This window comes from Pelophylax lessonae, assembly GCF_965119305.1.
Source record: "Pelophylax lessonae genome assembly, chromosome: 7".
In the NCBI taxonomy this organism is placed as follows: Eukaryota; Metazoa; Chordata; class Amphibia; order Anura; family Ranidae; genus Pelophylax; species Pelophylax lessonae.
The window spans coordinates 69,359,364-69,387,289 of record NC_138774.1 but is presented as its reverse complement, the minus strand read 5'-3'; the positions used below and the strand labels follow the sequence as shown (position 1 = coordinate 69,387,289).

Here is a 27,926-nt window from a genome sequence, read left to right as displayed (position 1 = left end):
CTTGGTAAAAATAACCCAAATTAGTGGATATTATTTAGTCTGTGTGAAAGTTATAGAGTCTACAAGCTGTGGTGCCAATCATAGAAAATTTATCACACCTGATGTACTGGCGGCCTCATTCATCTCATTTATTGAGGCCCTAAAATGTAGGACAGTACAAATACCCCTCAAATCACCCCTTTTTGGAAAGTAGACATTCCAAGGTATTTAGTAGGAGGCATTGTGAGTTTTTGAACATTGTATTTTTTCCACACAATTCTTGGGAAAATAAAGAAATTATTTTTTTACTTTTTATTTTTACTTAAAGTTGTCATAACTACAATTATTTCTCACACACAGCATAGGCATACTTACAATGACACCCCAAAATACATTCTGCTACTTCTCCTAAGTATGGCGACACCATATGTGTGAGACTTTTACATAGCCTGGCCCCATATAGAGATCCAACATGCTCGGAGCACCATGAGGTGTTCTAGGGGCATAAATTACAAATAATTTCCTGACGACCCATCGCACTTTTGAAGTCCCTGGAGAACCAGTACAATGGAAGCATGTACATGGAAAAAATTACAGCCTAAAATACATTCTGCTACTCATCTTGAGTATGGCGATACCACATGTGTGAGACTTTTACACAGCCTGGCCACATACAGACGCCCAAAATCCAAGTATTACCTTCAGGCATTCAAGGAGCATAAATTATACATATAATTTCCTGACTACCTATCACACTATGAAAGGCCCTGGAGCACCAGGACAATGGAAACACCCTCAAAATGATCCCATTTTGGAAAGCAAACACCCCATATATATTCTATGAGGCATGGTCTGCAGATAGGTACTCAGGTACTCTGATGGTCTGCAGATAGGTACTCAGGTACTCTGATGGGCTGCAGATAGGTACTCGGGTACTCTGATGGGCTACAGATAGGTACTCGGGTACTCTGATGGCCTGCAGATAGGTACTCTTATGGGATGCAGATAGGTACTTGGGCACTCTGATGGGCTGCAGATAGGTACTCAGGTATTCTGATGAGCTGCAGATAGGTACCCTGGTACTCTAAAAGGGGTGCAGATAGGTAATTGGGGTATTATATTGTTCAATTTGTATATTGGTCTTTTAGCAGCACCAACCTGAGAATTGTGCCTTTTAGGGTGTGCCCCCCAATATCTTTTTTGTTTCATTATAGTCCTGACCAGACTTATGGGTGGAGCACCCCACTCTCCCACATCAAAGCCTCATTAGCATTGTCCACCTGTGAGTAGTTCCAGGAGGTGTCCCTTCATTGCAGTTCTAGCAGAGGGATCTGCAGCCTGCAAACTTTTCCCATGAAAGTAGTGAGTATTGCCCTATGGTTTTGAGAAGTGGGATTATCTTCTCTATGAATAGTGTATGACCCACTGAAAATGGGGTACTTTGACGTAGTGGTGGGCTTAAGCACAGTATGGCCATATGGTGTGACCAAATCCCCATATTTACTTCATAAGAGCAGATGTTTTTAAATAGCCTTGCAAGATTTGAAAAAACATTTTTTTTCTGTGTATGTGTGTGCTATTATATTGTTCAATAGGTAATTGGGGTAGTCTGATGGTCTGGAGACAGGTACTCGGGTACTCTGATGAGCTGCAGACGGGTACTCTGAGCTGGAGTTAGGTACTGCAGATCATCAAAGTACCTGAGCACCTTTCCCCAATCCAGAGTACCCGAGTACCTATTTCCAGCCCATCAGAGTACCCAAGTACCTGTCTCCAACTCATCAGAGTACCCGAGTACTCGGGTACTCTGATGAGCTGCAGATAGGTACTTGGGTACTCTGGGCTGGAGACAGGTACTCAGGTACTCTGATGGTCTGTAGATAAGTACTCAGGGCTGGAGACAGGTACTCGGGTACTCAGATGGGCTGGTGACAGGTACCAAGATGTGCTGGTGACAGGTACTCTTTATTACTGGGGCAATCTGTGTGTTTTCCTGTGCACTGTAAGCGGTACCTGCCTGTTACCACAATCTCCTCCTCGCACAGGATTGGCGTGTGAAAAGGAGAACCCAATAACAGGCAGTTACAACAGTTTGTTGACATTTTTGACCAATTGTGATTGAACACAGCCGGTCACATGGTAAAGAGCCAATTTCATTGGCTCTTTACTCTGATTGGGGATGGGCTGTGTCAGAGTGACATGTCACCCCGATCACAAGTGATGTGCAGACAGACAGTGCATGTGACCGGCTGTGATTAGAGCCATTTTCATTTTCAATGCAGTTTACATGTCCTTAGATGTAATTGCAAACTGGTCGTCCTGCCATTGACACACTTCCTGTCCTAGAGGAACAATGCTCATAACTGTACTGAAAAATGGAAGTACGGCATTGTCATCCTAGGACATGAAACTCCCTCCCCCCTTTCTTTTCTCCATAACACAGGATTGTAGTTTACAGAGATAGCTGGAAACATTGTTATTGATAATAGTGCAGCACAGAAGAAAATGACATTTTTTTGCACTTTTTGGTTACAATACTTTATAAGCAAACTCTTTGAATGGTGTACTTAACATAGTAAACATAGTGAAGTTCAATGTTAGGGTTTACATACACTTTACATACAGTTTAAGCTTGCTACACACATCAATTTTACATAATTGTTTTTAATCAAATTTTCTATCATTTTTGGGGCTTTTTGCCTTGGTAAGTATGTTTTACTATATTATTTTGATTGCAACCAAATTAAAATTATATGCTTGCCATGTAAACATTTTTATTTATTTATTTATATTACTCCATGCAGCATAGCAAAATAATATTGCCTTGAACAATACAGTAATTGCTGACATTACAATGCTGGCTGCAACTACAATAATTACTACAATTTATGAATCCCTAAAGAGGAACTATAAAGATCCTGAAACGATAAAGTCTCCACCAATGGATAAAAATTTTGACACATTTTAAGGAATGATTCCCAACTCCCCCCCCCCCCTCATAAAATAGACTTTACATTAATCTTTACCATGATATCACATACTAAATATGACATCACAGTACCTACTATTCAATCATACAGTATATCCTACTATCCTTCTATGGCATCACAATATTACATATAATGTCACAATGCCATTTATGAACTGACAATACAATGTAAGGTCACAATAATGGCTGATGTCACTGTAACGGAACTGCACCCCACACTGTACTTGTGGACTTCCATCAGAATACGGCTTCCTCCCAGTCCTTAACATAGATATCAGATTTTCCAGCCGCCCCCATACAAAGCTAGCCGACAACTTACTGGAATCTTCTCTTTATTGAACAGTTTCACACTCAATTTATACACACATGAGCACATCCCCCTCCTGATCAGATTACCACACACAGGTCATGGGTTGCCTGATTACATTATCATATGCAGATGAAATTGTATACAGAAATAGATTTGACCTGACCTAATTAACTAGCCATCTGAACAGAAACAATGTGAGTTCATTAACAGTTAACAATGGAACAGACAGGCTTAACCGAATACACGTCTCACCTCAACACACAGACAATAGGGAGAGCCTGTATCTGACATTGAAGTTCAATACACATTATCATAAGTAAACACAGAACCCATTTGAAGCAATCCAAACCATTAAGTATCTGTCTTTAACTCCCAGTGACGGTGGGTACAATCAATACTTCTTGTAACAACACAATCATTTTTTATTTTTTATAGGAGCATAATAAAGTTAACACTTACTATTACATTACAAGATGTTTGAGCAAAAAAATAATACATGTTATAATGTATAAAAATGTTCCAACCTTTTCAGTCATTTAATACATAGTTGAAGCTAAATCTAAAAGAAATTGAATAGGAGAATTGTATAATGTATGGCCAGCTAAAGATGAAGAGGTGTGAGAGGCAGGGACTGGTGATTGAGGGGATGATGAGAGTTAATCTTGGGGGGGGGGGGGTTGACCGAGAGCAGGGGATGGAGACAAAGATGAAAAGGTTTGAGGGAGGGCAGGATTTGGTGATGGTAGGAATGATGAGAGTTAATCTTTGGGGGGGGGGGGGGGTTGACGGAGAGCAGGGGATGGAGACAAAGAGGTGTGAGAGACAGGAACTGGAGATGGAGGGGATGATGAGGTTTAATCTTTGAGGGGATTGACGGAGAGCAGGGGATGGAGACAAAGATGAAAAGGTGTGAGGGAGGGCAGGAATTGGTGATAGTGGGGATGATGAGAGTTAATCTTTAGGGGGGGGAGGGCTGACGGAGAGCAGGGGATGGAGACAAAGATGAAGAGGTGTGAGAGACAGGAACTGGTGATGGAGGGGATAATGAGGTTTAATCTTTGAGGGGGTTGACGGAGAGCAGGGGATGGAGACAAAGATGAAGAGGTGTGAGAGACAGGAACTGGTGATGGAGGGGATAATGAGGTTTAATCTTTGAGGGGGTTGACGGAGAGCAGGGGATGGAGACAAAGATGAAAAGGTGTGAGGGAGGGCAGGAATTGGTGATTGAGGGGATAATAAGAGTTAATCTTTGGGGGGGGGTTAAAGTTGGGGAGCAGGGAATGGAGCCAAAAATGAAGAAATGTGTGGACCAGGAATAGACGATTGAGGAATCGATAAGAGTTACCATTGGTGGGGTACAGAAGCTGTGCTATGAGTTAAGACCGAAAAATAATATTTTTCCATTATTACAAGAACTTCCATTGGAGTAATTACTAGAATGGTTTATTTTAATTGAACCAGACTATTTATTGATAAATACAGCATGCAAGTTTTTCACTGGAAAAGAAAAACCCTAGGGCAAGAGTAAAAAACCCTTATTTATACCTCTGTAACTTTATGTGTGTATAGGGTGTGTCGGGTGTGCCTGGGCTTCCTGGCGCCCCGGTTTCTCCCTGTAGTGCTGGCAGATTCCCTCCTCTCCTGCTGGCTGCTGTGGGGGATGTTTTAGGATGGAGAACAGGGGTAGGGGACAGTAAATATTTCATTTCCTAGCCCTTTTCTTTGTTAAATGAACACAGCGAGTAATCTATACCAATTGCTTCTGTGTTCATTATTAACCGAAGCATAGTAAACTATGTGAATTGTGAATGAACAGGAAGCCACTCAGCACAGAGCACTTCTCATTTGTTCACTGTCCAGTGCAGCTGAAACTGTAGACAAAGGGACAGGGGAATCTCTGTCCTCTGTCCCTTTCTCTGTCTCCAAAGTTATACATCAGGGGTCTGTTTAGACCCTTGGTATTTCACCAATGGGGCTTCTAAAAAATTGTAAAAAAATAATATTGTAAAAAAATAATTAAAAAATATAAAAAAAAAAACACTGATACTGTCCACTGCCCTACTGACATCAATCTCTGCTCTGCGGACACGGTCCACTGCTCTGCTGATATACACGCATGTGAGTTTGTGCTTTTGGCTGCACACCATAATGCAATAGGCTGTGCACACCAATGCCAAGACATGTGATAGCTGACTCCAAGTGCAAAAATTCTAACATGCCAAAATTTTGTACTTATATTATTCTTTGTATTTTGTAGACTGACACACAAAACTTTATTTCAGGGCTTTTCTGAGTAATTATATCTTGGTTTAGTCAATGAACTCTTAAGAAGGCTTTGGCTGAAACACAACTCTAGGCTCCAGGTACACAATAGTTGCTTAAACTGCAATCCATTTTATGCTGATCTACTCCTGAATAATACAACATAAAATGTTTATTTAATAGATTCATATGATATGTAAAGTCATGCAGGCTAAGTAATGATTAGGAAAGCTTTAAAATCTGTTACACAATGTGCCTATATTTGAACCAAACTCCAACACACCCTACCTGTCCTCAGTGGTTAAATGATAGTTGGAATGTTGTCAAACTTCATCTCACAAATAAATACAGCGGATCGTGTTTTAGAATCAGTACACAGAGATTATTTTCATGATGGCGGTGAATGTGGCAGCAACACTTCTCCTCGCTTCTGGAGTCACTCTTTTGATTTACCTCATTAAATGGTGGATGAATGTAAAGAAGAAAGACTTGCCACCAGGACCGACCCCTCTGCCATTTCTGGGGAATATTCTGCAGATCAGTACCACTGAAATGCCACAATCTCTGGTGAAGGTAAGTGTAATTAAACTGAATATTCTAAAACAATGCACTTTTCATGTATTCTAGGAAGAAATCTCTCATAGTGTCAAGAAAAGATGCAATCTAAGCTGTTGCCTTTTCCAGTCTATTAGTCCTATTTATATGAAATTGATGGGGAAATAAGCAGAATAAGTAGGAAGAACTCCCACAACTTAAAGTGGTTCTATACCTAAAAAAAGATTTTTTTTTTTTTTTACCAAAAAATGCCCGGCTACCTGTTCTCCTTCTGTCCCTAAACACTTACCTGACTCCTGTCACTGCTCCAGCATTATCCAAGATGCAGCACGGCTCTTCCATCGTCCTGGTCTCAAAGGAGACATTGAGGACTGCCATAGACTTGCCACTACAAAAGTCCTCTTTTGGTGGACTTTGAAGGGTTAGGAGGTCATGAAAGTTTGACAGCTTACCCATAGTAACCAATAACCACATTTTTGAGTATGGTGTTTGCGTATTTTCACCTTTACCATGTATTATCAGTTTATTATGAACAAATAAAAAACCTTGCGAGCAACCATATATAATATTAAAATCTAAAAATGACAGCCGCAAGCACGTCTCACATTCCCATAAAATGTGTGTAATACAAAAACCAAACAAATCACTCCTAATACCCAATACTAAATTTAAAACCTATATGGTGTCTAATCTCATCAAAAACCAAATTAATATTAATACCAATCCCAAGATTTATTTTCGTGAATTATCACACAAGTGAGGAAGCCACCTGTCCCTGTGGGGTAATGCATAGGGGAGGGGCAATAGGAAGGCACGGTGTCTGTACCCTGTAATAGAACCTGTGCATACAAGTGGCTTGTGTGCTGTCATGGATACATTTATTAAGGATTTTAAGCGGTGTAAGTGGGGTGCGCTTCAAGAACCCAATAAATGTGAGTAGCCACTTTTCTGGATTTAAATGAATATCGCTTGGTTTTATGATGTAAGCCCTATTGGCTTTCCTTTCTTTATACATGCTCTTTGGTGAGACTATCATGATTTTAGGCAGTGATATCAAGTACGAGGAATGATGAGATAAGGATACCATATACAGTATCTCACAAAAGTGAGCACACCCCTCACATTTTTGTAAATATTTTATTTTATTATATCTTTTCATGTGACAACACTGAAGAAACAACACTTTGCTACAATGTAAAGTAGTGAGTGTACAGCTTGTATAACAGTGTAAATTTGCTTTCCCCTCAAAATAACTCAACACACAGCCATTAATGTCTAATCCTCTGGCAACAAAAGCGAGTACACACCTAAGTCAAAATTTCCAAATTGGGCCCAATTTAGGTCAAAACGCGTCTGGGTTTTCTTATTGTATGTGATGATCTGTAATTGTGATGCTTTTCAGCAATGTATTACTGCCATGGTTGATTGTAACCAGAGCTCATAACTTACCTTTTTGACATTTTAATCTTTTTCTATTACCAATAAAGATGAAATATTTTATATACTCATAGTTCCATTATTATTATTATTTTTGCTGCCATAAAACCCCTGGGGTCTTTTTCCTGTTTCCTCATAAATACTAAATGTAAAACCTATATGGTATCTAATCTCATCAAAAACAAAATGAATATTAATAACAATCCCAGGATTTCTTTCCCTGAATGCTCACACAAGTGTAACTATAACAAAAAAGTAAAAATATATATGCATATATGAAAATTCACACAAATGAATATTCCAATAAATTGCAGTGTAAAAAGATAAATATAAATATAGGTGCAGTCCGTAATGTCATTCCAGTGAAAAAAACGTCTATTTATTGATGCCGTGCCGCCATACACCAACAGCTCCTAGTGATTCTCACTCCGTTTACTTCTTAAAGTGCTCAATTAGTATGCAGGTGTGACACCTCACTCATGCTCTCCTTGGGTGTACGAGTTCGGTAAAATGCGCTTTCTAGTCCCACCAGGACTACAATGTACAGTATCTCACAAAAGTGAGTACACCCCCCATATTTTTGTAAATATTTTATTATATCTTTTCATGTGACAACACTGAAGAAATTACACTTTGCTACAATGTAAAGTAGTGAGTGTACAGCTTGTATAACAGTGTACATTTGCTGACCCCTCTAAATAACTCAACACACAGCCATTAATGTCTAAACCACTGGCAACAAAAGTGAGTACACCCCTAGGCCAAAATGTCCAAATTGGGCCCAAAGTGGTAATATTTTGTGTGGCCACCATTATTTTCCAGCACTGCCTTAACCCTCTTGGGCATGGAGTTCACCAGAGCTTCACAGATTGCCACTGGAGTCCTCTTCCACTCCTCCATGATGACATCACGGAGCTGGTGGATGTTAGAGACCTTGTGCTCCTCCACCTTCTGTTTGAGGATGCCCCACAGATGCTTAATAGGGTTTAGGTCTGGAGACATGCTTGGCCAGTCCATCAGCTTTACCCTCAGCTTCTTCAGCAAGGCAGTGGTCATCTTGGAGGTTAGTTTTGGGTCGCTATCATGTTAGAATACTGCCCTATAGCCCAGTCTCTGAAGGGAGGGGATCATCCTCTGCTTCAGTATGTCACAGTACATGTTGGCATTCATGGTTCACTCACTGAACTGTAGCTCCCCAGTGCTGGCAGCACTCATGCAGCCCCAGACCATGACACTCCCACCACCATGCTTGACTGTAGGCTAGACACACTTGTCTTTGTACTCCTCAACTGGTTGCCGTCACACACGCTTGACATAATCTGAACCAAATACGTTGATCTTGGTCTCATCAGTCCATGTCCTTAGTCTGCTTGTCTTCAGCAAACTGTTTGTGGGCTTTCTTGTGCATCGTCTTTTGAAGAGGCTTCCTTCGGGTGCGACAGCCATTTAGACCAATTTGATGCAGTGTGCAGTCTATGGTCTTAGCACTGACAGGCTGACCCCTCACCCCTTCAACCTCTGCAGCAATGCTGGCAGCACTGATACATCTTTTTCCCAAAGACAACCTCTGGATAGAATGCTGAGCATGTGCACTCAACTCCTTTGGTCGACCATGGCGAGGCTAGTCCTGAGTGGAACCTGTCCTATTAAACCACTGTATGGTCTTGGCCACCGTGCTGCAGCTCAGTTTCAGGGTTTTGGCTACATTCTTATAGCCTAGGCCATCTTTATGTAGAGCAACAATTCTTTTTTTCAGATCCTCAGAGAGTTCTTTGCCATGAGATTCCATGTTGAACTTCCAGTGACCAGTATGAGAGAGTGAGAGCGATAACACCAAATTTACCACACCTGCTCCCCATTCACACCTGAGACCTTGTAACACTAACGAGTCACATGACATTGGGGAGGGAAAATGGCTAATTGCGCCCAATTTGGACATTTTGACGTAGGGGTGTATTCACTTTTGTTGCCAGCAGTTTAGACATTAATGGCTGTGTGTTGAGTTATTTTGAGGGGACAGCAAATTTGCACTGTTATAAAAGCTGTACACTCACTACTTTACATTGTAGCAAAGTGTAATTTCTTTAGTGTTGTTCTATGAAAAGATATAATAAAATATTTACAAAAATGTGAGGGGTGTACTTACTTTTGTGAGATATTGTATATGGTATCCTTATCTCCTCATTCCTCCTAATTGATGCCACTGCCTCAAATCATGATAGTCTCACCAAAGAGAATGTATAAAGAAAGGAAAGCCAATAGTGCTTACATCATAAAACCAAGTGATATTTATTTAAATCCAGAAAAGTGTCTACTCACATTTATTGGGTGCTTGAAGCGCACCACACTTACACCGCTTAAAATCCTCAATAAATGTATCAATGACACCACGCAAGCCGCTTGTATGCGCAGGTTCTCCCACAGGGTACAGACACTGTGCCGTCCTATTGCCCCTCCCCTATCATTACCTATAGGGACAGGTGGCTTCCTCACTTGTGTGATCATTCACGAAAATAAATCTTGGGATTGGTATTAATATTAATTTGGTTTTTGATTAGATTAGACACCATATAGGTTTTAAATTTAGTATTGGGAGCGCGGCACCTTGATTGCTTTGGCTTATACTATCAGTTTATCATTTAGGTGCCATGTTTTAAATAGACAGCCCTGGCATTTCCCTCTTTAAAAATAACCCATAATAGATTCAGATGGCTTGAGTAGGCATGCGCTTTGCACAAGAAATGTTCATTGACTGGATATGTTTAAATTGTTTTTAGCCTTTGGAATTTCTAACTAAATAAAGAGTGCTAAATCGTAAGTGCCTTGGACTTTATTTTCTTGGATTACCGTCCTTGCTCTGACTTTCTAATATAAACAAAAAAGAAGAAAAATAGATCAACAATTGGAATGTATGTTGCTCACACTAATGGCAAATCAGAACATGGATCAGTCAGCCAGGGATATAGGGTTTGCCTATATGTCTTCTGATTGATTTCCTTTCAGTAGGGAAGCTCTGTGCTGTCTGCTGTCTGTTCTGAGTGAACAAGAGACCCTATTGTCTGTACTACTAATAAGCTGAATAAGGGTCCAACAATTAGAGGAGCTGCAAATATATTCTCTTCTTTCTTCTATTGTCAATATACTGTTGAAGGCTGGCTATAGATTTTAGGGGGTTTTCAAATGTGCAGGAACATTCTGTCAACCCTCATGCTAGAAGATCTTCAATGTGATGCATAGACTTTCATAGACTTGTATGCTCAGCTTTGCCTTTTCCAAACAGTAATGGAAATAGAACACACAAAGCTGGTACCAAATTACAAAAATAGGCTGCAGAGGAGTGAAGGACTGAGATGGGTCCTAGCACTTCAGTGATGTAAGTCAAGCAAGAAGATGTGTCTCCATGCTTTGGTCTTGGTGAAATATCTTCATGCCTGGGACCAGCCGAATACATCAAGACAGTTGTTAGAAGCACATTACGTCAAATTCTTCCAGTTCCAGCTCGTCTTGAACCTGTAAAATTCTGTTTAAAAACTCAAATCTCTATCAACAGCTCGGGAAAAAGTATGGACCTGTGTATACACTCTACCTGATCAACAATCGAGCGATCATGCTGATTGGCTATGATGCTGTGAAGGAGGCTCTGGTGGATCGCAGTGATGTGTTCAGTGAGAGAGGGGGTTTGGATTTAATAGAATTCTTCTTTAAAGATTTTGGTAAGATCCTAAAAACAAAAAAATTATCCTTAGCTGGTGTTATATGTTTGCATTAGAAACTATCTGTAATCATTATATTGTAAACATGGGATCAAAGCTGTTAAAGAAGCACTCTGTTTAATTTAAACATCTAACATGGAAGAGCACACACAAGGAACCCAACCTTCCACAAAAATCTTTTGTTCTTGTGTTGCAACATGCTTATGGGGTTTATTTATTTATTTTTTTTTTGTGGTAAAGGGGGGGTCATAAGATCAGACGCAAAAACACTGGGCCCTATAAGATTTACTCTGGCCAATTATGAAACAAATGTCTCCCTGAAACTGAAAGGCAGAGAGTTATCTCCCTGTTCTTGATTATGCAGAAACCTAATAGGTCAAGTGCATACATACTTCACTAATTATAAATAGCAAGTGGGATTGATTATTGGTTTGTGTACTGAGGAGTGCCTATTATAGATAATTGCACAATTGATTGATTTATAGATAACATGTTTGTGGGGATGTGGCTTCCTCCTTCTTCGAGGCTTATGCCTCTACCTTCTTCTTGGTTAGATCCAGGTTATACACAATGTAATAAACTGGCTTGAGACTGAATTTTCATTGACTGGTGCCGATTCTGCTCGCCAGCACAAGTCAATGTGAATTCACTCCAGTTCATCCCAAACCCGATTATTATTGTTGGCATTGGCTGTATACTACATTCCTAACTAATAAAGGCTGGTAATGAATCCGTTGTACGCACCTCACTACGCAGTCATTAATTATTTGTCAGATGGACAACATCCTCATCACTATCAGGAGTTGAACAGCCTAGGACCCAAAAATGGTCCTCACATACCACCTTCCTCACAAAGGTGTATGTAATACAAGGTACTCTGACATTTTTGAAAAGTAAAAGTTTAGGGAGTTTTTTAAGAGATGATTGTTTTTTTTCTTTTTTTTTTTTTTTCCATTAAAAGTTTTATGGAGAAAAAAAAGCAACAACAGGCATACATAGCATAAATACAAAGCTCTGGATACCATAAAAGAGAAACCAACGAGGGTCAACACAGAAACATGTAACATCCAAACGAGCTCCAAAAAGTGCATAGTAGAACCCGCTAATACGAGGGTTAATAAAAAAACAGAGGATACAACGTATTCATCCAGAATAGCGTTCATAGCAATGGTGGGGAGATGACCAACCGGGAACTGCCGGAGTCAAAATACGTACCACAGCGGTACCACTGAGGAAAGGTTTAGAATTTGCCAGGTTGATCAAGCTTACGCCTTCTTAGCTGAACGCAAGTGGCAGGTATGGCCCTTGCTGCGGGAACTGTAAGTAATGAGCCACTCGGAGTGTAGCATAAACTCGTTGGGAAGAAGTAGAGGGGGAAGGAAGAGGTAAGAGTCAAGAAGATAGGGCATACAGTAGGTACAGGAAAGACAGAAAATGGGCAGACAAAAAGAGGAGCAGAATGGGAGGAGAGAGGGGGGAGGGGACAAAACAAAACAAAAAAAAGGGGGAGGGGGGAGGTAATGGGGGTCACTGAATCCAGGATGGTGATTGTTTTTGTTCTTAAGGAAAACCTATAAATGTCTGTTTTACAGAAAATGTATTACAAAACAGAAAATTAGTAACAGTAAAAAAACTAGATTAAAAGTGAAAAGCACTTATCATTCAATTCCAATGTGCTACAGAGTAAGTCCAATATGATGTATCAGATTTATTATGAATGACCTCTAGCATTCCTTATAATTACAAGTGGGAGCCCTAAAGTGCAAAATCAGCCATCTATTATTGTCCCTGAAGAGGGTTTTTACAGAATTAACATAACCAATCAAAGGGCTTGAGAGGTCTGCTGAAGGAATATTGAAGTGTTTGAATGACCCTGCTATACAATCCCCTGCCTGCCATCTAACATTCTCTGCTTTCCATCTAACTTTGGGTTGTTTTCTGTCAATTGTGCTGTAAAATAGAAAGTTTTCTCTTGTTAAAATGTATTAGATTCCGTGAGTGTCTAGCACAGACATTGGATTTAAATCAGAATGTTTTCATCACTAAGTACTGTTTATGATACTGCTGGAAGTTTTACAACCCCCTGCCTTGTATCTAACTCTCATTGTTTTCTATTTAACTAACTATCTGTTTTCTGTAAACTGTGCTGTTAATTGGATTATTTTCTTTTATCAAATGTATTACATCCCATAAATGCAAAGAATTTATATCAGATCATTTTCATAGCTGCCTTGTGAATTCTATGTTTTGTACAATTTTCTGTTCACTTAGTTTGGGGCTAAGCAGACATTATTATCATCACATAGCACCATTATCATAAGGACCTGTCTCCAAAGAGGTTTATAGTCATACTTTATTACACACAGACCAGTTCATGATGGAGCCAATTAATCCAAAGCATTATGGATCTTGGCCATGTGACATTTCCACAAAGTATCCCCAAACACAGGAGCAGGATCTTCTTGCTGTGCTTGTGAACTCAAAAAGGAAAATAGGTCCCCTTTACTAGAAGCTTTGCACTTAAGTTATAAATATATTTTCATATCATACGAGGCAGGGCCGTAGATAATTTGAATTTAGTGAACTTGCCAGGTTTTGACAAATTGTGCTTAAAACTTGACTCAGCCTGTGTACCCAAAATTATGCTTTATTTACTGTGTTACAAGTGAGAGACTAGCAAACATGTACAAACCTTACCACATGAATACTGCAGATGTCCTCCTCATGGCAATCTCACATACTCTGTCCTAGCAGACATTTTAGATGGTAAAATGGGTGTGTGGCTAAACTCCTAGTAGTAGGAGGGTTTAATGGCGAAGGGGTGCATTGTGTACAAACTGAAGGGTTAAAGAGTGCGCTATGTACAGAGTGCAGGGTTTAGGAATGTTCTGTGTACCAAGTATAGGGTTGAGGAGTATGATATGTACAGGGTGCAGGGTTAAGGGGTGCACTATATACTGACTGCAGGGATGAGGGTTGCACTACATAGTGAGTGCAGGGTGGAGAGGAACGCTACATACTGAGTGCAGAGTTGAGAGGTGCGCTACATACTGAGTGCAGGGTTGAGAGGTGCGCTTCTTCCTGAGTGCAGGGTTAAGAGGTGTGCTATGTACTGAGTGCACGGATAAGAGGTGTGCTATGTACAGAGTGCAAGGTTAAGGGGTGCCCTGCGTACAGAGTGCAGGGTTGAGGGTGCGCGTGCGTAATAATTAAGGGACACAGGCTATGTACTGTACAGTAACAGGAGGCACTTCTAGCAGCTCCTCATTTTTCCTTCATTTCTACTGGGGGAAAAAACTTGTTCTCTCCTCCCTCACCTTATTGATCATTGTGGGAGCTTTGCTGCTTGAAGTTTCACACACTTAACTCTGTAAATTATTTGGTGCAGACCAGGGCACTGAGGGCAGGATTCTCTTCTCCTCCCACTCCCCCTCCTTGTAGGGTATTTAAAATCATCAGAGAAAGTACCAAACACCTCTATGTGGATGGCCGTGTAGTGTGCACTGTGCCAGCAGGTCCCCTCCTTCCCTGCCGAGCCAAGCAGACCTGCCCCCTGGCTGAACCGAGCCGGCCCGCCTCCCTGAGCTTGTTCCAGTCCATTGACAATTACAGATGGGAGCACAGCTTCCTATTTTTTCATAAACATACTCTGCCCTAGGAGGGGTTCAGACACCCCTGACTCCCCCCTTATCTACGTTCCTGATAGGAGGAAACCCATGCGAAGACAGTGAGAACCCACAAGCTCCATGCTAATAGTGTCCCTGGTGGGATTCATGCAATACAGAGGGAGTCAATAGGCCATTATTTAAAATGTTTGCATTTTACAGGGTCTTCAAGAGCAATATGTATACAATCTTTCAATTCATTTAGGGGTCATCATGAGCAATGGAGAGAGATGGAAAATAATGCGTCGATTTTCTCTGACAACACTGAGAAATTTTGGGATGGGGAAGAGGAGTGTGGAGGAAAGGATCCAGGAAGAAGCTCAGTGTCTCAGTGACCGCTTTATGAAAAGCAAAGGTAGGTGGAGATAATGCTGAATTAGCACATTGGTGACCCTTCCCCATTTTTACATGGAATAACACAACCCTGTTGATCCAAACTGTTTATTATCCAGCACCATCTCCAAAGATCCCAATTGCTATGCTGATGTGACAGTATGATCTGATATGGTGTTGGCTACTTGAATTATATCTCCTGGCATGTGATGTGTTATAAAATAAAAGTCTGGGCACTGATGGGGGGCTGTAAAGGGGCATCCTTGTATTTTATGAGTTTCTAGGGATTAACAGATGTCTCCTAAATTTCAGCAATGCACAGTAGGAACTGACTGGCCACAGTGTTTGCTGGTAAGGTTATACAGTATACTGGCTCGTCATACACATTGAGAATTACAATAAAATGGCGCCTGTCTGCACACTGTCTCAGTATATAGTGAAGTCCTCCCCATTAAAAATGGCTTTAGCTTGGTCTCCCACCCATAATAGAACCCCCCTAACATGTTTTACCCACTAGGGGCTTAATTTAGGAGGCTTTTATGATTATATCTGAAAAACATAAGAAATTACCGTGTTAGTTAACAATGTACAGTATATTACTTAAACATTTTAAATAACTATTTCTGCTGTGCTATATTTAAGCTTTAACCTTACCTCGGACTTGCACAGTTGTACAGGCTCCTTTCCTGTACTGAAATTGCTTTCTCTGATTTCACTTTACACTTTGAAGCTGCAGCAATTCAAATAGACCCAACCACATTTTCCAGCTGGAGGATGACCTCATCTATCATTTTCCTTCCCAGTTTTACTGCTCCTGCTGGCCTCTTTCTTTCATTGGATTTCAGTTATTTTAATCATAGGGGTTTAGAATCAAATGTGGGCATTACCTGGGGCAATCTACATGCAAATACATGCAGTGATGTTTTCCGAAAGCTATGCACAACACCCTGCAGGCCCCTTCCACTCACCAAGGTCTACCTGCATGGCATAGAGAAGCACCGAGACCTAATGATAACAATACTTGGTCTAAAATGAGATATGCAATGAATAAAGAGATTTTATTCCTGTATCTTTTTATTTGTTTATTTTAAAAATGTCAAAAATTTTATTAGCCTGTTGACAATAGGGGAGGGAGGAACCAGGAAAGGTAAACTATAAGCACAATAAACTTTAGCTTTAACCATTTGCTGACTGTCTAACGTACATTTACTGCGGCAGGTCGTCTCTGTTGCATGAAATCACGTACCTGTACAAGATTTTGTGCAATAGCCACTAGGGGGCATGCTTGCGCTGCTGGTGTCGCGATCGCGTGCTGATTGGATAGAGGGGGAGCCAATTAGCGGGTTTGATGGACCCAATGTCAGCCGGCCACCTGGGATCGTTCCCAAGAGAAGCAGAACGGCAGTAAAAAAGGCAGCTTGCTATTCTGACAGGGGAGAAGATAGAGATCCTGTGTTTCTGCTAAGCAGGAATACAGATTTCTGCATTCCCCCAGTCAGAGCAACCCCCACACAGTTAGCAAGCACCCCCTAGGGACACATTTAACCCTTTGATTGCCCCTGACGTTAACCCCTTTCCTGCCAGTGTCATTAGTACAGTAACAGTGCAAATTTTTGTAGCACTGATCACTGGAATAATGTCACTGGTCCCCAAAAAAGTTTCAAAAGTGTCCGATTTGTCCGCCGCAATGTCGCAGTCCTGCTAAATATCGCTGATTGCCACCATTAATAGTAAAAAAAATGCCATTAAAATATCCTATAGTTTGTAGACACAATTACTTTTGCACAGATCAATATACGCTTATTGGGATTTTTTTTTTACCAAAATTATATAGCAGAATACATATTGGCTTAAATTGATAAAGCAATTGGATTTTTTAAATTTTTTTATTGGATGTGTTTTATAGCAGGACGTAAATTTTTTTTTTTTTCAAAATTGTTGCTATTTTTTTGTTTATAGCGCAAAAAATAAGAACCACAGAGGTGATCAAATACCACCAAAATAAAGCTCTATTTGTAGGGGAAAAAAAAGGATATCCATTTTTTTTTTTCTGGGTACAGCGTCACGCGACCGCGCAATTGTTAGTTAAATTATTGCAGTACCGTATCGCAAAAAATGGCCTGGTCATTAAGGGGGTAAAAACTTCTGGGGCTGAAGTGGTTAAAAAAAAAAAGGATGTGCAAATTACAAAAATCACAAAGAAAAACTGAATAGCATATACAGTATCAAAGAACCTATTTTTGGTGGGTAGAAGAGAATATATAAATAGGTTAAGACTTAAGAAGACACAGGGGGCTACCATGTCCTCTATTGCATGTATAAAGACAATCCTAAAAAATGATGGACTTTATTGGTACCCCAGGACACAAACAAAAAAAATAAATAAATAACCAAACTTTATTTGTCTATAACAATGGGCATTACATTTAAAACATCTAAGATTGAATATTTTTGCCTCCATATAACAGTAGATAAACTCCCCTTAGTATTTTGAATAAACTAAAAGCCAGAAGATGTATAAAATAAGCACTGCAAGTACTGTATTGGATGGCCACAAGGAGTATCCACAGTTTCGCTACACATTTTGTGGGGCATACTGCTTCCTTTAGGAGAATGGAGGTATCACAACAGTAGTTTTAAATGTATACAGAAATAAATATGAGCAAAATACAAAAAACATATAATATTAAACATATAATATAATATGAATCACTAAAAATCAGCTACAGATATGGTGGAACAGCAAACAGACTGCAGGAAACAAATAGAAAAAAGAAAATCTAAGTTTTACTACATTATGTAGATGTTTTTGTTTTCCTTGCCCAGGGATAGTTGCACATCATGGAAGGCGCTATAAACCTATTGTGGAGAAAAGTTATTTAAAAAATCCTAACTAAGTAAATTATCATAGGGTTACCATTTATATTAAATCAAATGGGGAAACCAGCGCCTAGGAAGCTTATGTGTAAAAAACAATTAATCACCAGAAATGCAGCCGCTGAACCATAGCAAAAGCTATGTGGCAAGTAAGGAAAATAAATTAGGCGCAAAATCTGTGAAAAAATTGTATGACGAGAAAATTTTTAATTTTTTTTCCTATATAAATGGTGGTGGTGAATAAATATGGGATGGTAGTGAAATTAATGTAAAACAAAAAATGCTAAAGCAAATGTATGCTAATTATAAGTGCTAGTGCTTAAGTGCAAACATATATGCTAATAAGCACCTGAAACCAATTGCTTGGTATGTATGGGTGCAAACTTAAGGTGCTGGTGCTACAGTGCAATGGTGTATCCTTATAAACAATAATATTCCTAACCCCAAAAAATTACCAATCGGCGAAAAATAATTATATCACAAAAATATCTTTTGTGCGCAAAGAGTGCAAGTGCAAAAAAGAAAAAATGCAAAACATGCGAGCATTAGTAAAATACTATAAAATATTTCTCAAACTTAATAATCTCATATCACACAATTAAAAATAAAGTCAATTGAATAAAGTTCATTATTATAATCCTCCCGTGCAGAAAAGTGCCAATAGTGCTGAAAAATAAATAAATTCCAAGGTGCTTGTGATGTGTCAGTGAGGATCCTTCCACCACAGTAATTAGTGCCTGGGTAAACTCACCAGATATATTGCTGGTAAAATTATAAACCAGCAATCAAGCTTTGTTCACACTTTAATTAATCCTTGACCTCCTCTCTCTCTTGGTCACCACAGCTCAGGTTTAAATTAGTGGAATCACATAGAGGGATAAAGAGAGATGCCACACATCGCCATCTGACTTTAGACCGCCCCGAGAAGAAGTCAGGTGACGAAACCGGTAGGGCGTAGCTTACAGGACACTGAGATAGCACTGCTCAAGCATTGGAAAGGAACTGTTTCACATATCTCTGCTCACGGACGGCTTGAGCAGAGGATCAATTTCACACAGCACAGATCCCTAGTGTCTGGCAGACACCACCCTTGTGAGTGTTATGGAATTTATTTTTTACAAATAAAATAGTCTTATTATGCAGTATAACGCTATGTGTGGCATCCCTCCCAAAAACACCCTGCCTCGTGTGCCCCTGGCATTTATACCGTATCCCATAATGCACCACTCTTTGTGTAAATTTGCATCTAACTTCATCTCATTTTCAAAATCAGTAAAAATACATTTTGCAAAGTGAACACTAAGGCTCTACTTCTTCAGTAAATCAGCCCCAACATGTTTATGCCAGACTTTTGTGTAATCTCTTAGTATTTACCCAAGGTTCTCAGGTTAAAATAGTTTTCTAAATTATAGATATTGATGTTGGGCATAAAAGTTCTTAATTATTCTGCTTGTGTAAAAACAGATAAACCAATAAATCCGACTCATCTGCTGAGACTGTCTGTCTCCAATATCATCTGCTCCATTGTATTTGGGGAAAGATTTGACTACGAAGACAAGAAGTTTGTGACCCTTTTGACACTTCTTCAAGAATTTATTATCCTGGTGAACTCCCGATCAGGCCAGGTAAATGTGCTGTATATATTGTACAATTGTATGTGTATACAAACTATGCTTATTTCACAGCAATTACATGTTTTTATAAATGTAAGAGAAACATTAAAAAAACTTTATGCAGGTGGTGTACCTTTATGTGAAAATTAAACCCAGTTTCCTAGTGCTGCAAAGTCTGTGCTTCAGTGAGTTCTTCATTTATCTTTTAAAGCATATCTAAACCCAAAAACAACTGAAGCTTACTAGTCCTTAGATGGGGTGGCTGCATTCATTTTCCTTTTTTAGGCTAAGGAAATTTTCAGCAAGTAGAGAAAAAAAAAAAAACAGATGATCTGGCCAGAAATGCAATGTCCTCGTCACTTTCAGTGAGCTCAAAAAGAAAGCATAAACATCCTTATTAATCAACTATGTAATGGAGGTGAACATGTTTGACATTCAGCCTGTTTCACAACTATGGCTCCTTCCATAGATAAGGTCAGAGTGATACGGATGGAAAAATGAGTGTAGCCAACTGGGAATAGGAAGTGTGGATTACCAGAAAAGGTAGAAAGCTGGGAAAAAAAATAAATATTGCAGCAGCTACATCCAAGGACTGGTAAGCTGTGATACATAACATTTTTGTTTTTGGGTTTAGGTTACGTTGGCCCGATGTCAGGAGGCAGTCGCCAACTTTAAGGGGCTGTCCTCAGAAAAAAATGTCCACTGGTTAAATGAATGTGTCCATGATTTATTTCCAGCATCATAAACAATGTCTCCAGCACAGGTGGCTACAGTGTAATCCATCATGGCAACATTTCTGTGATTGACATGGAGCAGGAAGAGGTAGGAGAGGAGTGTGTCTGCTCTCAGCTGTGCCCAGAGTTATTAATAATATCACATGCCAATAGTATGTGTTCTATCTGGTCCCTTCACTTTTGGCTTGTGTAGACTTTTCCGGGAGGCAAAGATATGGATTATTATCTGCCTTGTACATAGCTTTCTGTTTTCAATAGGACCCAGGAAGAGTTTTTAAACTTCAGTCTTATACACACGCAATACATTTGAGGCCCAGCACTGGTTGGAGAACAATTTAAAAGGATAGCAGTCTTTTAAAGTTAGCAATAGACATGAAAAACTCTGCATACAGTTTTGGAGACTTGTTTTGGTAATGTTCAGTATGTTTACAATGTAAGGGAGATGTATTGCGCATTTTTTAATACTTGCATTAAAACTTTGTTCCAGCTTTTGAATCTGATCCCAACCTTAATGAGCCGTGTCCCTGGCCCCCATCAGAAACTTTTTCCAATTTTTGAAAAGCTTAAAGAGTTTATGGAAGAAAAGGTTGAGTCTCACAAAAAAACATTGGATGAGAATTGCCCTCGTGACTTCATAGATTGTTTCCTCACAAGAATGGAAGAGGTGAGTGTGATTTTGGTCTAGAATCTGATCTCTTTTTTTTTTAAACATATATTTATTGAAAATTTTTTCAAAACAGACAAAAATGGAGTATACAAATCTACAAGATGAAAACTCCCACAACTAGGCAATAAAACATAGCGGGTTAAGTGTAGGTCAGGAATATATCAGCGTGTATAAAAGAAAGAAAATGAAAGTACCCATGAGAGTAAATGAGAATGTGAGCACCAGCTAATAGCTCTATCTTGTGTGTGCGTTAATGCTCGGAAAAACGAAAACAAAACAAAGTTTTCTCACGGTGAAGGCAAGGAAGAGAAAACCTGTTTAAACTAGAGGCCTGAAAATCTAGACCAAAATAACACAAAAAGAAATGTAGTAGCAATTGTTACCTTTCCAACTACCTAGCTTAAGTGCTGATTAATAGTTCCTACGAAGCACCTGAATGACTAACTGATGACAACAAGGTAGAAAATAAAAGCATTGCTACTCCGACTGACTCAGTTTAAGTAGTCCCAGCGAGTTAGATAAGTTGGCCTTGTTGTACCACTCCATGTATTGGAAGGATGACATTAACGTCGTGATTTCCTCACGGGAAAAAGAGTGTTCGATGAATGATTTCCATCTGGAAAAGAATGACTTGGTCAGGGTGTAATTTTGTATTTCTGTGTCTAGTTTTTCTCTAGAAAGTAGATCCATTAAATCTCTCCATACCAGGGCCAAGGTGGGGGGATGGAGGAGATTCAAGTTTTCATAATGGTTCTCCTGGCAGCCAGCAGGCATATATGTGACCATTGCGGGTGGTATATTTTCCTTTGTTGGCCCTGGGGGTCGTCTGATCTCTTTTTATTACAAGGAATGCTTTTTTTCAGCTTTTACTGCGTGCCTTGTATAAAGTACAAAAGTGCCAATCTATACCATATTGTAACGTTTATATACAATATCTCAGTTGTACATTCTAGGGTAATTTGCTGTTGTAAAGGGTAATCCTGGCCAGTGTACTGATTGATTATTATTTTGTTGGAGTTATAGTAAAAAGTTAATGATTAGTCCAATGCCTCTGCCCTAATTGCAGCTATCTAAACTGCTGGCAAAAGGTGAGAAGCTGGAGGGGGTTCTTTTCATTCCTACACTCCACCAAGAAGCAGACTAAAAACAAAAACCAGTATGAGCCATGGTAGGAGCCTGGTTTATGATTAGCGGTGACTTACTTATATTATGGTAGCCTTATGTCTCATTTGTTTGCTAAAATGATTTTGAAAATATTTTTCAGGAAAAGAACAACCCAAAAACAGAATTTCATAGGGATAATTTACTAGGAACAGTTATTGACCTGTTCTTTGCGGGGACTGAGACCACAAGTGTAACACTAAGATATGCGTTCTTGATACTACTCAAATACCCTGAGATACAAGGTAACTCCATCTTTTTAAATTAAACTATTAAACCTCTCACGCTCAAATATTTGATCAATGTAAATATAAAAAAGCTGCTGCACACAGCCTTACTAACTTTCTTCAAATCACAAATATCACCAGTGCTACGCTCAAAAGCAGTTTCAAAGGTGTTAATTTAAATCAAAATAACTATGCTACAAATAAGTGTGCAGATATTTAACAAACAAGTTCATAATAATATATGTGTAGTCCATATAATAATAGTCCATAACCAGTGGATATGATAATGAGTTCCAATGAAAACCAAGTTAAAAAGTTTGTAACCAATCTTCAGATGAAACTTCACTGTGAAATCTAGTGAAATATTCCCACCAGCTTAAAGGATAAGTTCTCGTTTTGTAACAGGTTACAGATGCAACAGTCCCTGCTCCACCTCACTCCCTAGTTTTGACAGTGAGCAGGGGATCTTCTCCACCTAGCTGCGTCATTCATTTACAGTGTTATGTGAATGTGAAAACTACAAGTACCTACAGCCTTTGTGGCTGTTGGCTTGTAGTTCTCAATTAACTACCAGGGCCCTGATGAGTGTTCTAGGTAGTTCATCGAGTCTTCCTGTCAGAGTGTAACTGCCTGCTGGTACAAAGTTTTTTTTTTTTTTTTTTCAAAACATTTTATTGGGTTTTCAAACAATAGAACAGGCTCAATGAACTGCCATAATTACAATAAAAGTAACCGTATACAAATACCATATCAAATGGAAGGAGGGGGAGGGGGGGGGGAGAAGGAAAAGGAAAAAAAGGAGGGATAAAAGTAAAACCTGAAATGTTATTGCATTACGTATAGAGATACAAGAGATCCATTAGCTCCCCTCCCATCTGGAGGAGCCAAGGGATTTAAGTAAGTAGTACTATACAAAAAGTGATAGATACAAGGCTGATTCCTGGTATAGAGGATAGGTTTTCCATTGGTAAGACGTCTGGAACAGATGTTGGCATCAGAGGAAATGACAATCTTAGACTAAAAGTCAATCCTAGGGGAAGAAAAAATGTGCGAAGGGTTAGGTCCTAAGTGAATGCGAAAGACAAATGTGGGGATGGTGAGCAAGGAAGTAACCCCCTAGTTGCGCGAGTCTTAGTATATAGATCCCATTTTGCCTGGAGTCGATGGGGGGGGATGGTGAGAAAGAGAAACTTCCAACACTTCCCTATTATAGAGTGTCTCCAGTTCTAATTTGACGTCTTGGATTGTCGGAGGAGCAGCATGGATCCATGCTCTGAGAATTGCTCTTTTAGCGATCGTCAAGCAGGTTAAAATCCACGCTTCATGATTGTGTATTAGTTGCAGATGGGGTTTAATCATCTGTTGTGTGGTCGTATCAGGCGAATCTTGTAATAGGCCGAAAAGAAAACAGTAGGGGTCCATGGGAGGCCGGTAACCCACAATGTCTGAAATATATGTTGCCACAGTGGATCAGAAGCTTGATACAGGGGGACAAGTCCAGAGTCTATGAAACAGTGATGGCTTATGCTTATGGCATCAGGGGCAGCAACGCAGGGGTGCTTCTGTGGTGTTTGTTGAAAAAGGAGTATATGCCCTGTGGATTATCTTCAATTGTTGTTCTCTCCAAAATTCATTGGAGATATGTTTGCAGATGGAGGCATATCCCCTTAACACATGAGATCTAGAATCATTCAGCGGGAGGTCTTTGTCCCATGGGGATTTACCTCTGTCAATGCGAGGAAGTCCAATGCTTAATTGAAGAGGCTTATAGATGTGAGCGAATTTGAAGTCTTCTAAGGTCAGTAGCCGATCCATTATAGAGGAACGAGTTCTTTCTGGCTTGGTTTTTGTGACAGATAGAGCGAAAGCCGTGGCTTGGTGGACAAGAAGGAAGTGGCCTGCAGGCAATCAATATTGGGATTGCAGAGTTGAGAAGGTGAAGGGGGAGCCTGAGGATGGGTCAAACAATTGATAAAAGAACCGCAATCCCAGGTTGGCCCATGTGGAGAAAGCCACCCCGCCCCCTGGGGGGTTGAAAGCTGGGTGACCCGCTATGGGCAGGTGTTTTGAGAAATACGGAGAGAGGTCAAGTTTTTTATGAATTTCCCTCCAAGCCAATTGGGTGTCTCTCAGTAGTATATTGTGCTTCAAATGGGGAGGCATGGATGACGTTTTGCTGTGCAAGAGAGAGGGAAGTCCCCACGGGCCAACCATTTGGGATTCCAGTAAAAAGTTAGAGTATTTGGATGTACCGTTCAGCCAGTCTATGCCCACTCTGAGGAGACTAGTCAGGTTGTAAAGCTGGGTGTCTGGGAGGTTAGCCCCTCCCTCACGTTTTGGCAGGAAAAGTTTTGGCAGGGAGATACGTGCTCTTTTATTATTCCATAGGAAGTGTGTTAGTGCTTTATGTAGGGATGTTATGTCAGTGTGTTTAAGAAGAAGTGGTATCGTCTGGAGGGGGTAAAGTAGTTTAGGGAAAGCTACCATCTTGTAGAGGTGGCATCTTCCCATCAGAGAAAGAGGAAGGTGTGTCCAATGTTCAAGTTGTTTAGCTATAGATGCCAGAATAGGTGGGAAATTTAGGCGATATATAGAGGAGGGGGTTTTACCTATCTTAATGCCCAGGTAAGTAATGAAACAGGGAGCTACCTTGAAATGGGAGTTAGAGGCCCATTGTGGATTCCAGAAGTGGTATAGGGTAATATTTCACTTTTCGACTAATTTATACGGAGTCCTGAACAAATACGGAATGAGTCGAATATGTCCTTAATTAAAGGCATATCCGCAGCAGGGTCGGCAGAAAAGAGTAGGATGTCATCAGCGAAGAGTGCCGAGCGGACCTCTTCCTGACCTATCCGTACTCCATGGAAAGAGGGATTGTGGAGAAGGAAACGAGAGAGGGGTTCCAGGGCCAAGTTAAATAGGAGGGGAGAAAGAGGACACCCCTGTCTGGTTCCCTTTGTAAGTAAAAAACTATTTGATACCTGGCGGGACGTGATCACCCGAGCACTAGGAGCGGAATACATTGCTTCAATTAGGTGAAGGAAGGGTCCGGTGAAGCCAAAGGCGGACAGAACTAAGCAGAGCCAATGAAAACTGACATTGTAAAAAGGCTTTTTCCGCGACTAAGGAAATAACTGCTAAATCAGCAGTGGGGTTAGACTTTGCGTGTTCCAACACCGCAATTACCTTGCGTATATAGGAGGTGGCTGACCGGCCCTGTGTGAATCCTGCCTGGGAAGGATGGAGGAGGGAGGGCATAAGCTTGGCCAAGCGGTTGGCCATAATCTTAGATAGTATTTTAGAGTCAAGGTTTAGGAGGGATATGGGACGGTAGGACCCCGGGTCTGTGGCATCCTTATTAGGCTTCAGGATAAGTTTAATGTGTGCCTGTAACCCGGACGGTAGATAGGGGCCACCCTCCAGTATGGCTTGATAGGTAGACGTTAAGGTGGCGGAAATCGAGGGAGCCATCATTTTATAGAAAGCTACTGAATAGCCATCAGGGCCGGGGGCCTTACCAAGGGGAAGGGATTTAATAGTGACCTCCACTTCCTCTTGGGAAATCGGAGTATTCAGGGTAGAGAGTTGAGTCTGGTCTATCTTGGGAAGCAGTGTATTTGCCAGGAATGCCTGAGCCTCATCCGGATTTATGGGGTCAGGGCCATATAATTTGGTGTAAAACTGTTCCATAATGGCATTGATGTTGCGTGGATCTGTGGACAAATGACCAGAAGAATCCTTCAAAGCCAGGATGTGTTTCGGTGTATAATGGCCTTTACACATGCGAGCTAGCAGTTTGCCCAAATTTGAAATATTGGAGGTCCGTGACCGCTGAGCGGAAGTGTTCCTGTGTTTTAGCCCATAAGTCGAAGGAGGTCTTTGCTGCCTTCCATTCAGTCCTATGTGCCTGCGTATTCTGGAGGGAGAGACGGGCTTGGGCCGCCCTCAGGGACGCACTGGCTGCCAAATAGGTACAAAGTTTGAGCACAGAGCTTACACAGACTGTCTGCAAGAGCTCTGCATTGCAACCATGATCTGCTGATCGTGGGTGAAACAATTTGCATGCTCATAGTAAAAAAAAAAGAGGTGCACATTTTATTACCTGAAAAAAGAGGTACATTTATTTATTTTTTTACAAAGGTCAATTTATCCTTCCAAGAAATTAAGGTCAGCAAGAGTGTATTTCCCTTTAATAAACAGGATCAATTCTAATAACCTCTCAGCCGAGGATAGTGAAAACCACCGTATTTAGTGAAAATAATTGACCACCTGGGTACAGAATGTCCCCTCACCTTATATAATAGACTCTTAAAAATTAAAGGTCAAGACACATGTGGGATTAAGAGAGTGTGCCAAAAGAAGTGGGTAATAGCGCTGCTCTAAAATGTCCTCAAATATTGATAAACAAGAGTAGTGTTAACTGGTAAGTATACAGTATACAACATTTTAAATGAAAAGTGGATACATTAATAATTACTAAAAACCCTATTTGTTATATGTACAAAATCGCAAATCGATTAAAACCTGTGCAAAACAGTGATGGTGCAAATTACGTGGAAAAAGTGCAAGTGCTAAGTTCCAAACTCACTTAGTCAATGCATACATATAAAAAATCATACATTATTAGTGAAAAAAGGATTTATAATTCATAAAAATTAGTTCATAGAAATACGAAAAGTGTAAGGTCCTGTGAATAAAAAATGAGCACAGTGTCCTTTTAAAATCCACTTGTGACATTGCTGCGCCTTCTCGTGCTACCGGTGGAATGCCTTGGGTGGTGTTGTAACACACAGGTTAAATCTCAACATGCAGTGAACCCCAGTGTATTCACTTGTGTCCCCCGCCCGATATTGCACTCACCAGATATCCTTCCTCTTTCAACAGGGGTGTCTTGCTGTATATAGATATGCTTGGTTAGTATGGATGCTCCAGTCTCCTTATGCTCCCTCTCGTATACAATGGTATAGTGGCATCCTCTCATATGGGTCAATAGGATAAGAAAGAAACAGCCCCCATAGTGTAAAAACATAAAGGCAGGGTTTATTAATAAAAGTAGTGCACTTACATAAAATATTCAGTCACTCGCGTGAACATCCAGGAAGTCCAGGACGCCGTGTGCTCTATGGACACAAACCACAAGACCAGAAGTTGGGCAATGACGCTTGGCTCAGTCCTATGCATTTTGTCACTCTGACATCATCGGGAGCGCCGCCATATTGCTGTTCCCTCCAGTTTATATAGTGTACGGTATCATGGCAACCTGGTACACGTGACCCGTGGCCATATTGAAATCTAAATATAGTCACAGCAATAGAAATATGTATGCTCTAATCCTCCCAATTTGATTCTGCATTTTTTAACCCAGTTGTTACCAAACCAGTTTAGGAAAAAACACTTAAGG

General features: G+C 40.3%; 1 protein-coding gene across 1 annotated transcript in view; it reads left to right on the top strand.

The window, feature by feature from the left end:
- Positions 1-5,898: 5,898 nt before the first annotated feature.
- The window catches only part of LOC309559460 (cytochrome P450 2H2-like), a 53,384-nt gene continuing 31,356 nt past the window's right edge, over positions 5,899-27,926 (top strand). Inside the window, exons 1-6 of the mRNA XM_082262732.1 lie at positions 5,899-6,113; positions 11,083-11,245; positions 15,116-15,265; positions 19,585-19,745; positions 20,955-21,131; positions 22,399-22,540. Coding sequence (XP_082118858.1) covers positions 5,931-6,113; positions 11,083-11,245; positions 15,116-15,265; positions 19,585-19,745; positions 20,955-21,131; positions 22,399-22,540 — 976 coding nt within the window. The 5' untranslated portion in view covers positions 5,899-5,930. The remainder of the gene's footprint in view (positions 6,114-11,082; positions 11,246-15,115; positions 15,266-19,584; positions 19,746-20,954; positions 21,132-22,398; positions 22,541-27,926) is intronic.